Source organism: Garra rufa, chromosome 5, assembly GCF_049309525.1.
Source record: "Garra rufa chromosome 5, GarRuf1.0, whole genome shotgun sequence".
Classification (NCBI taxonomy): domain Eukaryota; kingdom Metazoa; phylum Chordata; class Actinopteri; order Cypriniformes; family Cyprinidae; genus Garra; species Garra rufa.
This window is the reverse complement of record NC_133365.1, coordinates 7,777,322-7,791,842: the sequence shown is the minus strand read 5'-3', so window position 1 is coordinate 7,791,842 and position 14,521 is coordinate 7,777,322. Positions and strand designations below refer to the sequence as shown.

Here is a 14,521-nt window from a genome sequence, read left to right as displayed (position 1 = left end):
GCAAAGGCCACTCTAACAAATACCAAGGCAGGACCTCACTGTTCTATTGTGTCTGCAACCATCTTCCCACATCCTTCGCACAAGAGTCATCAGACATGGTTTTGAAATGAAATGTTCAACAAGCACGTTCAAGGTTGTCCACACACTGCTAGCCCAGGTAGTTAATCACTGCTATTACATTTATTTTGGGCCTTTTGAACTTTTTTTCAAGGGCTGTTTCTGCAGAGCTTTGACTCCATCTCAGGAGTATCACGACTTTTACTCTCCTGGTGAGAACAAAAGGTCTTTTACTCGTGCAAACTACTGAAGAGGAAACTCTCTTCCCCCATGGCCTGCACTTTTTCCACATTCTTTATCCTTCTTTCCAAAATGCTCACACCAAAGCCCGCTGGTTCATGATAAGAGCAGAGAGGTGATGTGGAGCGATAAGACAGTGGACAGGAAAGGAGAGCGTGTTAAAGACAGGATAAATGAAGTTCTAGAGATTGTGCATAACTCATATGCCCTCATTTCTCTTTTAAGGACAAAGCGTTTACTGAGTAAATCATCTCACGGCCTTTACACTCATTTATCTTTTTTTTTTTTTTTTTCTATACACAGGAATAGATAAGCATGACTTCAGCATTTTCGCTCATGTAGTAAATCATGTGTTGCCCTCTAATGCCTTTCAGAAGAGGTGTGTGTCTTCCCGTGGTTCACGTGTTTGTGTGTGTGTTTGTTTCAGCGCTGGACCCCGATCAGGAGAGCGTAGAAGCGCTGATGCAGAGGTTTAAGGAGAGTTTCCGGACTAACACCACTATGGAGATAACACACTTCCAGAACGTTACGCACAGCTCCTCCACTGGCCGCAAGAGAGGACAAACTCACACCAGAGGTTTGTAATGCACTAACCCATTGACACACTCAAACTTCTTCTCTTGTTGCTATCGCTCATGACCTAATAGATCTCTCATGTTTCGCTGATGAATCACTGCTAAATCTGTTCCCAAAAATAACTGGGGAGGGAAGGACTGAGTTTGTCACAAACGAGTCAGGGTCTAAAACATATTGCCACACCAGCCAAAAAAAAAAAAAAAAAAAAAGGTAACTTTATTTTGATGGTGCCTTTTGAACAGTCTGTTGACAATAAGTAATTTTGCATCTACATGTCAACTAACTCTTATTATTGTGTTAGTAATCTGTCTGCTTAATATCTCCTAACTCTTTATTGTGATGGTTTCCAACAGACATTCTATTGACTATAATTAACTTTGCAACTATATGTCAACTTATTCTAACCCTACCAGTCTACTAAAAATCTAGTTACACTGTAATGAGAGATAGAACAACAACAACAACAAAAACGCATTTCAAAAAAGTTATAAATTGATTTGCATTTCAATGAGTGAAATAAATATGATCCCCTATCAATCAGCAAGATTTCTGACTCCTAGGTGTCTTTTATAAGGTCACAAACTGAGATTAGGAGCACTCTCTTAAAGGGAGTGCTCCTAATCTCAGTTTGTTACCTGTATAAAAGAAACCTGTCCACAGAAGCAATCAATCAGATTCCAAACTCTCCACCATGACCAAGACCAAAGAGCTGTCCAAGGATGTCAGAGGCAAGGTTGTAAACCTACACAAGACTAGAATGGGCTACAAGACCAATCTCCCTCTGTCTGGGGCTCAATGCAAGATCTCACCTTGTGGAGTTTCAATGATCATGAGAACGGTGAGGAATCAGCTCAGAACTACACAGTAGGATCTTGTCAATGATCTCAAGGCAGCTGGGACCATAGTCACCAAGAAAACAATTACGCCATGAAGGACTGAAATCCTGCAGCACCTGCAAAATCCCCCTGCTCAAGAAAGCACATGTACAGGCCCGTCTGAAGTTTGCCAGTGAACATCTGAATGATTCAGAGGAGAAGTGGATGAAAGTGTTGTGGTCAGAGACCAAAATCGAGCTCTTTGGCATCAACTCACCATGTTTGGAGGAGGAAAAATGCTGCCTATGACCCCAAGAACACCATCCCCATTGTCAAACATGGAGGTGCTTTGGGGTGTTTTTCTGCTAAGGGGACAGGACAACTGCAACGCATCAAAGGGATGATGGACAGGGACATGTACCGTCAAATCTCGGGTGAGAACCTCCTTCCTTCAGCCAGGGCATTGAAATTGTGTCGTGGATGGGTATTCCAGCATGACAGTGACCCAAAACGCACGGCCAAGGCAACAAAGGTGTGGCTCAAGAAGAAGCACATTAAGGTTCTGGAGTGGCCTAGCCAGTCTCCAGACCTTAATCCCATAGACAATCTGTGGAGGGAGATGAAGATTTGAGTTTCCAAATGGAAGGATCTGAAGAGGATCTGAAAAGAGGAGTTGGACCAAATTTTAGTTGCTATTCTATCTCCATTAAACTTATAGACTTGTCATTTCTTTGTCAGTGGGCAAACGTACAAAATCAGCAGGGGATCAATTTTTTTTTTTTTTTCCCTCACTGTAGGTGCAATGTTACTTATAGTCAGAGAGCAGCTCTTTCGCCTTCCTTATTGCATGTGCTGTGAATGAGAAAATAGAGAATGAAATACAGGTGAAAAGTCAGATGAGAGGAGTCCTCTATCATGCTGCGACTGGCTCATTACCCTTGCAGATTTGATAATGCTCACCTCTCATGCTCACAACGCTCTGCAAATCAGCCTGAATGAGTCAAACTAGTGGAAATGGACAAACTAATTACAAAGTAAACAACACGTTCAAATCGAAATTAACTTGAAATGTGAGTGAGCTGGCTCTCAGTAAGCATTAAACCTGCATCTCTGACCTGTATTAACATAGAATCTGGTGACTTGGTCAGAAAACAGTATTAACAAATGTTTACTTGACTTTGTTTTAGCAAATAGTATTTTCAGTATAAATGTGATCGTATCGGTTGCTTAATTGATAGTAAATGTAATTAGTGTTCCATTAACACTGTGTAAACATCAAGTTTAAATGTGCCATGCATTTCAATAGAACTAAAATCCCAAACACAGATGTTACTTTGCCTCAACATTTCATAAATTCACCACACGCCAGTGACGCCCAATCAGGTCAGAACTTAAAAACATCCCGTCCCATTAGCCTCAGTTCTCTGCCACAATTAAGCAGTGCGAGTCTCCACCCTGAAATTAAACCTGAGTGAATGCATCGTCTGCCGGGTCGGAGCGCTAAAATAGAGCAGCGTGAAAAGAATCCATTTTAGCCTTGATTTTTAAACTCCTCATCACTCCGGCGCACTTTCTTTGGGCTCCTTGAAATAAAATCTTTCCAAGACCTTTAATTACTGGCCACAAAAAATTGCCTTCAGCACAAAACTCTTTTTTTTTTTTCTTCCTGCATCCATTGAGGATAACAAACAGGCTAATGGGACGAACTCTGGCGCAGAGCTGGAACTCAATTAAAGCGAGAGGAAGTGAGAGTTCATCGGGCCGCTACGAGTAGATTAGGCCTTTCCAGAAATAAAAAGGCACCAAATGAATTAAGCACACAGTCAAATATTACACGAGATGGGGGTCAGTATGATACGTTAATACCGCTACGCCTGACGCTGCAGTCTGTGTCGAGAATTTCTCATTTTCTCTCATGCCTTGTGATTTTGCATTCCACACAATTCCCGCTGCACATTTGCATGGATTTACATGCGGGGTTGGTCTCTTAAGTAGATTAAGACTCAGAAAGGTTGAGGGAGGGGACCTGCTTATGCCAGTTTTACGGTCAGAGATGCCAGTTTGACACACATTTGGTTGGTGTAGATGTTCTTGAGGCTTGTGTGAGCATTTTAGAGGAATATTTCAATGTTCTCACCCAATTTTATTCCAAAAGACCTTTCTCTCTCATACAATGAAAGTGTATTTGGTTAAAGTGTACATTGCTGAATGTACTAATAAACAATTATGATAAACATAATAAAACATACTTTACTTACATTTGTGTTGGAACATAGATATTTGGAATTTATTGCAGTTTAGTACATTTAAAATAGATTAACCTGAAATATAATACATTTAAGTTCAAATTATTTTAAATGCCTAGTTTTTTCTACAACAGCAGCAATAACCAATAGCAGCAGCAATTCAGCAGAAGCGTAGCAGATCTATTCCGCCAAGACCAAATACATTAACATTTTCATATCCATTACCATTCTAAACTTTTCCGAGAGTTGTCATGACATAACTGGTACTTTACATGTGCTTAGTCAACAAATCTAAATAAGTGTACTTCTTTATAGTGTGATAAAAATGTATTAACAATGACGATTTAAATAAGTATGTACTGTACTTGTTAGAAGTGTACTTAAGTATGTTAAGCAATTGTCATTTGTCTCTCTTTAAGTACACTTGGCCATTTATTTACATACTTGTATGGCTTAATATAACATAAATGATGTCTCTTATTGAAATATGTAGCAGAAAACCCATTATTAAACAATCCACACAATTTTATACATATTTTGGACTATGGTGGGCGCCATTATATCTATGACGTGAAATGGCTGCACTCGAAACAGGACTCGGAAAATAAAATACTGATATAATGTCAGATTGCGTGGCTTGCAGCATTGCGTGATTGTAATTTTCAGTTGAAGTGCAACAAAAGAAGCTATGCAAATTTCCACTGCTTTCCTAGCAATAGTAACAGGAGAAAAGAATGAGAAGATGCCTGTGGATGAATAAAACTTACTAAAGCCCTGCGTCTTTGCTCTCTCCACTTTAGCCCTGATGCCTTTTGAAGCTTTTAGTGGACCACAGCTACTGAAATAGCTTACAAAAGGCAGAGACAAGAAACACTAAATGCCATACAGGCTGGATGTAAACATGCTGACGATTGTCATGACGCCACAGCCACTGAAAGATTTTTTCAGCCTGGAAAAATAGCAACAGATAGCGTCAGTAGCTCACAGAGTGCAACCATTTCTCATCATAATGGTGCCCCCATAGTCTAAAATATGTATAATTTTTTTTTTTTTTTACTTTTTTTTTTTAAATAACATAAATCTTTAATGGGTTTTCCCCAAGCGGCAACCTTCCGCTCTCTCTATTGAAACCAACACGAAAGTAACTTAGACTGCAATTCATCGACTGGCCGCAAGAGACTGGCTGCAAAAGGGAGTCAATCCCATTGACTCCCAATGTTAAAATGCCCAACTTTACAGCAGAAAAAAATATGTTTACAGCCTGGTACAAAAAGTGGTTTTTAAATATATAGCTAATTTTGCCCTTCATGTCAACTGTGAGGGGGGTGAATTTTCTTTTATAACTTATCCGTTTAAGTTATATTGAGCCTTAAAGTTCTGCATAATTAAGGGCGCAGCCACTTGAGTGACAGGTGGATTGCCGCTGCTGTCACGACTGTCGCGAAGATCTTAAACTTTAAATTTGACCACAGAATTCCTTAAAGTTTCAGAAACTGTTGTACAAGCTCAGTTTGCTCATCCTAATAAGCTTCATCAAGCTCTGCCTGAGGTTTCTATTTGTGTGCCCTCAGTGTCAATTAATTACCATTGTGGATCTTTAACACCACTCAATCAGAATAATTTTCCAAAACAAGATGAGACGGCGAGAGGATTCTCGGCTGGTGTCAGTATGGTAAGCGTGTTGGCAGGCGCAGATATGAAGTGTCTCTCTGACAGTGATTAGCTATGCTAACGTGACCCGTGAAGCTGCAGGGTAGAACACCATCTGTGTCCAAAGCTGAGAGGTCTGACACCAGCACTCACACTCCTGACACTAATTATTCACGCCCTCTGCCACACACTGAAGAAAGGAGTCCGGACAGTTGCCGACGGAGGTTCAGATGTTATTTGAGTCTCCTCAATATTTGATGGAATTTTAGATTCATCGATTTTTAAGGAAACTTTAATACAGAATTTAATGGCAGGGTCGTTTTTCATTTCCGCAAGTCATGCACTTTTTTGCAGAATTGCAGAATAATAATGTCCGCTTTAATAATCGTGGCTGCCTTCGGGTGTGGTTACATGATAACGATGTGCTAATTTAGTTTTTCCCTGTTCACACATATCTGCGGAAATTACTAAAAATGTGTATTATGCACATCAGGCCAGTAGTTGGCGCTGTCACTTTGTAAAGAAAATCATATCTGACATACAGATTTGTGTTTTTGTAGTTTACACAAAGATGATAAAGGTATTGTTTTCAAAAACATGCACCTTGAAACCTATTTTTAAAAGTTTGCATTTTTAACCTCCCTCAAACGCAATGACCATAATGCATAAAAGGTTTTCCAGTTTTAGTGTAGTGGAAACGTCCTGTTAATGGAATGCTGATGAAGCATTGCTCTGTTTTTATTTATTTATTCCGTTTTCTTTTATTGGTGATCTGTGTAAGCATGCGCTCGACAAGGGCTGTTATGCAAGTGCACTGTCCTGGTAGAGTTCACGTCCAGCCTTAATCAAACACACCTGCTGGTAATTTGAAAGTAATCCTGGAGATCTTGATTAGCTTGTTCAGGTGTGTTTGATTAGGGTTGAAGGAAGGACACTGGCTCTCTGTAACTGCCTGAGACAGATGTGTTTGGCTGTGCCTAAGCTTTAAGATGCTATTAAAGAAGTTCAAATTCATTCTTTACCATTTGCTGCAAGAAGTTATAGTCAGTAGAATGTCTGTTGGGAGACCATCTACCATCAAGTAGACAGTCTACTAATACTTTAATGAGAGTTAGTTGACATGTAGGTGCAACATTACTTAAAGGGATAGTTCACCCAAAAATGAAAATTTGATGTTTATCTGCTTACCCCCAGGGCATCCAAGATGTAGGTGACTTTGTTTCCTCAGAAAAACACAAACAAAGATTTTTAACGAAAACCGGTGCAGTCTGCCAGCCTTAACATGGACGTGGATGGGCACCAAACCTTTAAGAGTAAACAAAAACATGCACAGACAAATCCAAATTACACCCTGCGACTCGTGATGATACATTGATGTCCTAAGACACGAAACAATCGGTTTTTGCGAGAAACTGAACAGTATTTATATCATTTTTTACCTTTGATACACAGCCACGTCCATCTGTCCTGAGCACGAGTTCAACATCAATCACGTCACATTTGCACGCGCTCTGGTGTAGAATTTTGTTTAGTATGCTATCTCTGATTTGTATGGAAAAGTAGACTGAAATAATCATGACTTATTTTTACTTTAAAAAGAAGTAGAACATTTTGAATAAACCTTTTTTTAAGGGTTGTGTGAATGATCATTTAGAATGCATACATAGGTAGTATACAGCACAACTGTTCACTAGGGTTTGAAACAGAGCTTATATCTACATATTATAAATATGGAAAGCTGCTGCAATTCAATTCCACTGTAAAAAGGACAAATGATATACATCACACAAGCATTTTTTTTCTCCCTGCTGCCAGTAAATGGATTCAGTGAAAAATAGGCCCACAATCAAATATGTATTGAACAGATCCATGTTGTTGACAAAGCACTAGGTTTATGAATATATTTAATAAGTGTCTTGTGCTGTGTGTGAACACCACATGACTGCAGTGATATTTCATCTTAAAGGATGCTGCTTTATAGGCATGGCGTGTGGTTCTGCTTCCTTTATAGCAGAAAGTAGATCTTCCTGCCTTGTTGTGTTTATACTTGTGCTTCTGCACACTATTCTAACTCAAACTTTCCAATTTGTAGATTTTGAATAAAAAACAAAAGATTTGTCAGAACTTCAGTCAAGGTCACATTGACGTTGTGCAGCTGCGGCATAGTTCATGTGCATCCTAACTTCAGCTATTTTACCATTGCCAATTGCATTAAGGCTGTAACCCTGTTCCCTGAAAAAGTGGGAACAAGATTATGGGTTTCATTAACGCTGATGAGAACATACTTTTTCACCTGGTTGTGAAAAATATGTGGCAAACACGGCATAAATTTGGTTTTAAGTAACCTCGGTCAATGACGTACATGTGCATGTGAGAGGTTATAAATAGACATAAAAATGACACGCCTTCAGGTTATACCTTTGTCTGAAGAGACGTCTAGACATGGCCACAGGGTGAATGAGGCACAGTGTCTTTTTCAGGGAACAGGGTTACAGTCAAGTAACCCAAGACATTCCCTATCAAAAGCTACACTCGATGCTGCCTTTCATTAATGCTGATGGAAACGAGAATACCAACACACCCTCAGAGTTGTGTAGTGTGTGCGCACAAACACTAAAGAGGTCTCAGACATTACTTTGGGTTGTTGACTCAAGGACATTTGAGCCCGGAGTAGTGTGGACATCCAAACCATAGAATCTGATGAACGTGTGTGGGGATGACCAGCCTGTGGCATCACAGACTTACTGCAAAGCGAAATCTCTTGCTAGAGCTTTAGAGGATGCACCCCCCTGGTTGAATGGGCCCTAATTCCTAGAGGCAAGGCTTGACTATGCACTTCGTTGGCTAGATCAATAGCAAGGTGCTAGGCTGAAAGGGTGACAAGGATGGGCCGAAAGGAATAGGAATAACCCCAAACTGGTAAGTATCGTCTCCAAAAGTGAAGCTCAGGAACTTCATATGTTGTGGCAAAATTTGTATATGACAGTATGTGTCCTTGATCAATTGTCAAACCAATCACCGGACTGCATCTGAGAAACAATCATTTTAAATGTCAGCATTTTGAACTTATAGGTTCTGAAGTAGTGGTTCAACCCACATAGATCTAAAGTTGGATGCAAACCCTTATCTTTTTTTGGAATTCAAGTGTTTTGGCAAAGGGACTGAACACTTATGTAAATGTGATATTTTTCTTTTTAATAAATTTACAGACATTTCTAATATTCTGTTTTCACTTCATCATTATGAGATGAGGTACGGAGTGTAGATTAATGAGAAAACAACAACAACAACAACAACAACATGCTGCAACAACAAAATGTAAAAAAAAAAAAAAATGAAGGGGGTCTGGGTTATCCTCAGATATGAGCTGTGGACAACACTTTGCAAACCGTTTTAAACTTCACTTTCACTTTTTTTTTCTTCACAATCAGTTGAACAAAGAATGTTCTCATCAGCCTTGATAAAACACGGCGTTGAGTGTAGCTTATATGGAACCTGTGGTGATTTCTGCGAAACAAATGATCCTTGCAGTGTTTAATTCCTTTCCACAACACACTAATAAATTACAAACCTGTGTATGTAAGGTTAGTATTAGCATTGCTGACCCCACTGATAAAACAGATTAATATTCAGTGTAGTGTTGACCCTAAAAACTAGCTCCAGATCAGAGATTCAATTGGTTGTGATTTTTCAGATCACTCTTGCAATTTGCTTTGATGTTGTTCCTTTTTTCTAAGTAATTTTCACTCATTGACTCAGCTCTGCTCATCTGCATATGCCTCAGTGAGCCTCGTCTTTGTCGTTCTCTCAGCCGTCATGGGGTGTGATCTTCCTCTCAGCCGCTGAGACGCCGTCTGGTTTGATCTGTTCAAATGCCCTCTTACACGAGATAGTCATGCGGTTCTCTGCTTGCTGTACTTCTGTGTTAATTGGAGTCGTTTGAAGCTTATACATGAAAGTTTGATGTATGTGTGATTTTTAGAGACTTTGAGAGGAGAGGTGATGATGATGTGTGAAGAGAAAGGCAGGTCTCTCTGGCACATTTCAAACTTTTTTTTTATGACAATACACTGTGATTACAGCTCAGAGTGCCAGACAGCTTCAGTATGATCGGCTGATTTACAGCAGTTTTTATGCTTAAATGTGAGTGTGTTCTTAGCCCTGAAGGAAGTGAGTGAGATGTCTGTTACTTCAAAACCTCAGTCATACTTTCTTTTAAAACCTGTTTCTATTTACAGTACATTCTTGGGTTCAAAAGTTTGAGACCTCTAGTGAAAATTCTTGTGTTTTGAAGGGTAATTGGAAAATTATTGACTGCAGTACTGTAGCTATATGTGCAAAACTTGATGGTTATGTTCTCCAGCATTATTTAAGATGTTCCAAAGAGCATCTTGAGCTTTAATTGAAGAAATTAAAAGGATTAAACTATGGGTCAAATATACATATTGTCAGGCATTCACCTCAGCACACGTCCCAGAACACACCCCCTGAAGCTCCACCCATCCGCTCCAACTCACCTGATTTCTAATTACTCACCTGATCCTCGTTAGCACGCCCTATATATACCTGGACTGGTTCATTCTCACGTTGTCTGGTCTACGGTTCACATGCCTCCCGTTACTCCAGACCCATCTGCTGTTTCTCTCTGCAAACCTGTTTGCTCTCCGGATTCCGTCACCTGTTCAAGAGGACTATTCAGTTAAGACTTTAATCCTGCCTGATGCTTCTTTGCATACATTTGATATTGTTCAATAAACCCACCTTTTACTATTACATCTGTTTCTGTCTCTGCCAATATCTGAGTGTGACAGAAGACCAGACCAACACCGAAATGAGCACCGAAGAGGCCGCCGCACCCAACCAATTCGCTGAGTTCGTGAATGCCATCAGAGCGGTAATCACACCACCTCCCGCGCCGCCATCTGCCTCAGGAAGTCCCATGGCCATACCATCACAATATGCTGGAGAAACGGCTGAGTGTAGCGGTTTTCTGCTTCAAGTTGAACTCTACATCCAGATGCAACCACAACAGTTCACGTCGGAGAACGCCAAGGTAGCATTTATCATCTCCTTACTAACTGGTAAAGCTCTTCAATGGGCCAAAGCTATCTGGAATGCTAATAATCCCATCATCAACTCATTTGAACAATTCACAAGTCATTTCAGGGATGTTTTCAGCACAACCACCAGCGAACTCACCGTCTCAGATCAGCTGTTCCGGCTTCAACAAGGTTCTTCTTCGGTCAATGATTACACGCTTCACTTCCGTACGCTGGCGGCGGCTAGTGGATGGAATGAGATCGCTCTGCTGGGTGCCTATCGCCAAGGTCTCCAACCAGACATTCGTGCAGCTATGGCGCTGTACGATGATTCCATTGGGTTGGAGACCTTTCTACAACGTGCCACCCGGGTGTCCCAGCGACTAGCCGCCTGCCAGCCCCCTCTAACCGCTCCTCAGTCCGCTATGGTGGCAGCTTCAGCTCCAGTACCAGAACCAATGGAAATCGACTCATCTCGTCTATCACGCACGGAACGTCATCGCAGAATAACCTCAGGTCTCTGCTTGTATTGTGGTAACGCCGGACATCTCCTACGAAACTGCCCAGTTCGACCCCCACGCCCAGTGGTGAGTACTTTTCATGCAGAAATAAATACAGCCCAACTGACATTAATTCCGGTAACCGTCCATACTGCTGAACGTACTCTCTCTCTTTCTGCTTTAATTGACTCAGGTGCCTCAGGCAACTTCATCGCGAAAGAATGTCTAGATCTCCTTCATCTCCAGCCACAACGTCATCCGGAATTTTCAGTAAAGACTATTCAGGGAAAACCACTCGGGCGTGGGCGGATTCGTCATGCATCACCCACCATCACCCTACAGATTGGATTGTTTCATCAGGAAAGGATAAAATTTCTGGTACTGGAGCATTCCACCGTGGACATCATCCTGGGCCGTCCCTGGCTACATCTCCATCATCCTAAACTCCGCTGGGATCCTTGTGACATCATTGGATGGAGTAAGCACTGTATGGAGAACTGTATTTCTGACTTACCACAATCTGCCACTTCCCCTGTTACTATCGCTTCCACGAAGATCGAAAGTCCCGATGTTCCAGACACCACTGAGGTCCCAGCGGAGTATTTGGACTACCAGGATGTATTCAACAAGCAAGCTGCCACCCATCTTCCTCCACACCGGCCATGGGACTGCGCCATCGATCTGCTACCTGGAGCCCAACTCCCCAAGGGCCGAATCTATCCCCTGTCCAACCCGGAGCGCCAGGCGATGGAGGAGTACATCAGGGAAGCACTTGATCAAGGATTCATCCGACCATCTACATCTCCGGCTGCTTCCAGCTTCTTCTTCGTGGGTAAGAAGGATGGAGGTCTCCGCCCATGTATCGATTACCGACAACTCAACTCACAACTCATCCAACAGCCATATCCTCTTCCACTTGTCCCTGCCACCCTCGAGGAGCTCCGTGGTGCTCACATTTTTACCAAGCTGGACCTGCGGAGTGCATACAACCTCGTTCGTATTCGTGAGGGAGACGAGTGGAAGACAGCCTTTATAACACCTACTGGCCATTATGAATACCTCGTTATGCCGTATGGTTTATCCATCAGTCCCTCGGTCTTCCAAACGTTTATGAACGAGGTGTTCCGGGAGTTCCTCCACCGGTTCGTCGTGGTCTACATTGACGACATCCTGATTTACTCCCGGAACGAGGCAGAACATCGCCAGCACGTCCGTCAGGTCCTTCAAGTCTTGCGTCAGCACCATCTCTATCTAAAGCTGGAGAAATGTGAGTTCCACCAAACCTCAGTGCAGTTCCTGGGCTACAACATCAGCCCCGAGGGTGTGCAGATGGATCAAGGGAAGATTCTTGCTATCCAGAACTGGCCTCAACCCACTACCGTGAAGGAACTGCAAAGGTTTTTAGGATTCACCAACTTCTACCGAAGGTTCATTCAAGATTACAGTTCCATTACAGCACCCATGACCTCCCTCCTACGTGGCCAACCCAAACATCTCTGTTGGAACGTCTCTGCCCACGAAGCCTTTCAGAAGCTCAAGAACATCTTCAGCACCGCTCCCCTGTTACGCCATCCCAATCCGGAACTCCCCTTCGTGGTAGAAGTCGATGCGTCCACTGTGGGCGTTGGAGCGGTGTTGTCTCAAGCAGCCGAAGATTCCACTCTCCTCCATCCCTGTGCATATTTCTCCAAGAAGCTGTCTCCGGCGGAGCAGAACTACGACATCGGTAACCGAGAGTTGCTCGCCATCAAATTGGCCCTGGAGGAGTGGCGACACTGGCTGGAAGGGGCTAAACATCCATTTCTGATCATCACTGACCACAAGAATCTTCAGTATCTCCGTGAGGCCAAACGTTTAAACCCCCGACAAGCTCGATGGGCATTATTCTTCACCAGATTCCAATATAAAATTACCTACCGTCCCGGTTCCAAGAACATACCTGCTGATGCGCTGTCTAGACAATTCTCCATGGAATCCTCCACAGATCCGGAACCCATCATTCCCTCTCACCTGTTCCTTAGCCCTATCCAGTGGGATATTGACACCTGGATCCAACAAGCCACTCTCCAGGAGCCAGCTCCGCCGGAGTGTCCAGAAGGTAAAACCTACGTACCCAGCTCCCAACGTCAACACCTTCTGGACACAGTTCATCAGTCTCCGGGCTCTGGACATCCAGGTAGCAGAAGGACCCTCTCACTCCTTCAATCTCGTTACTGGTGGTCCAGTATGACCCAAGATGTCATCAGGTACGTCCAAAGCTGCTCAGTCTGTGCCACATCTAATACTCCTCGTAATTTACCCACAGGAAAGCTCGTACCACTTCCCATCCCGCAAAGACCCTGGTCCCACCTCGGGGTGGACTTCGTGACCGATCTCCCCAACTCGGAGGGGTACACCTGCGTGCTGGTGATTGTGGATAGGTTCTCCAAGTCCTGCAAGCTAATACCTCTGCGGGGACTACCTACGGCGATGGACACCGCTGAGCTCCTATTCCAACACGTCTTCCGCCACTTCGGACTCCCCGAGGAGATCGTTTCGGACCGGGGTCCACAGTTTGTATCTCATGTTTGGAAAGCTTTCTTTAAGTCACTGGGAATATCTGTCAATCTCTCTTCAGGATACCACCCGCAGACCAACGGCCAGACTGAGAGGAAGATCCAGGAGCTTGGACGTTACCTACGGTCATACTGTTCCGGGGACCAACACAGCTGGAGCAGGTTCCTCCCGTGGGCCGAGTACGCACAGAATTCTCTCCGCCAGGATACTACAGGACTAACACCATTTCAGTGCGTACTCGGTTTTCAGCCTCCGCTGTTTCCCTGGACGGAGGAACCCACCAACGTTCCAGCTGTTGACTACTGGTTTCGAGAGAGTGAGAGAGTGTGGGACTCAGCCCATCGTCACCTTCAAAGAGCCATCCGAAGGCATAAGGACTTTGCCGATGCCCGTAGGAGAGCCGCTCCACAGTACCAACCTGGAGACAAGGTATGGCTCTCCACCAAGGACATCCGGCTGAGGCTGCCTTGTCGGAAGCTGAGTCCCCGCTACATCGGTCCGTTCACGATCCTGAGGCAGATCAACGATGTGACATACCAGCTTCAGCTCCCACCCAGGTACAGAATTCACCCCACTTTCCACGTTTCACTCCTTAAACCACATTTTCCCTCTGCCACAGACACCGATAGAGCTGAAGCTGGACCTCCTCCTCCTGAAATCCTGGATCAACCATCTGTGTACTCCGTCCATGAGATCCTGGATTCCCGACGTCGAGGAGGCCGTCTGGAATATCTTATCGACTGGGAGGGGTACGGCCCGGAGGAGAGATCTTGGGTGGCCAGAGATGACGTACTTGATCCCCAACTTCTCACCGACTTCCATCAACGCCACCCAGATCGTCC

The 14,521-nt window shown here is 43.4% G+C and overlaps 1 protein-coding gene across 1 annotated transcript in view; it reads left to right on the top strand.

The window, feature by feature from the left end:
- The window catches only part of LOC141334403 (astrotactin-2), a 157,654-nt gene that overhangs the window by 115,850 nt on the left and 27,283 nt on the right, over positions 1–14,521 (top strand). Inside the window, exon 4 of the mRNA XM_073839465.1 lies at positions 725–874. Within this exon, the coding sequence (XP_073695566.1) occupies positions 725–874 (150 nt within the window). The remainder of the gene's footprint in view (positions 1–724; positions 875–14,521) is intronic.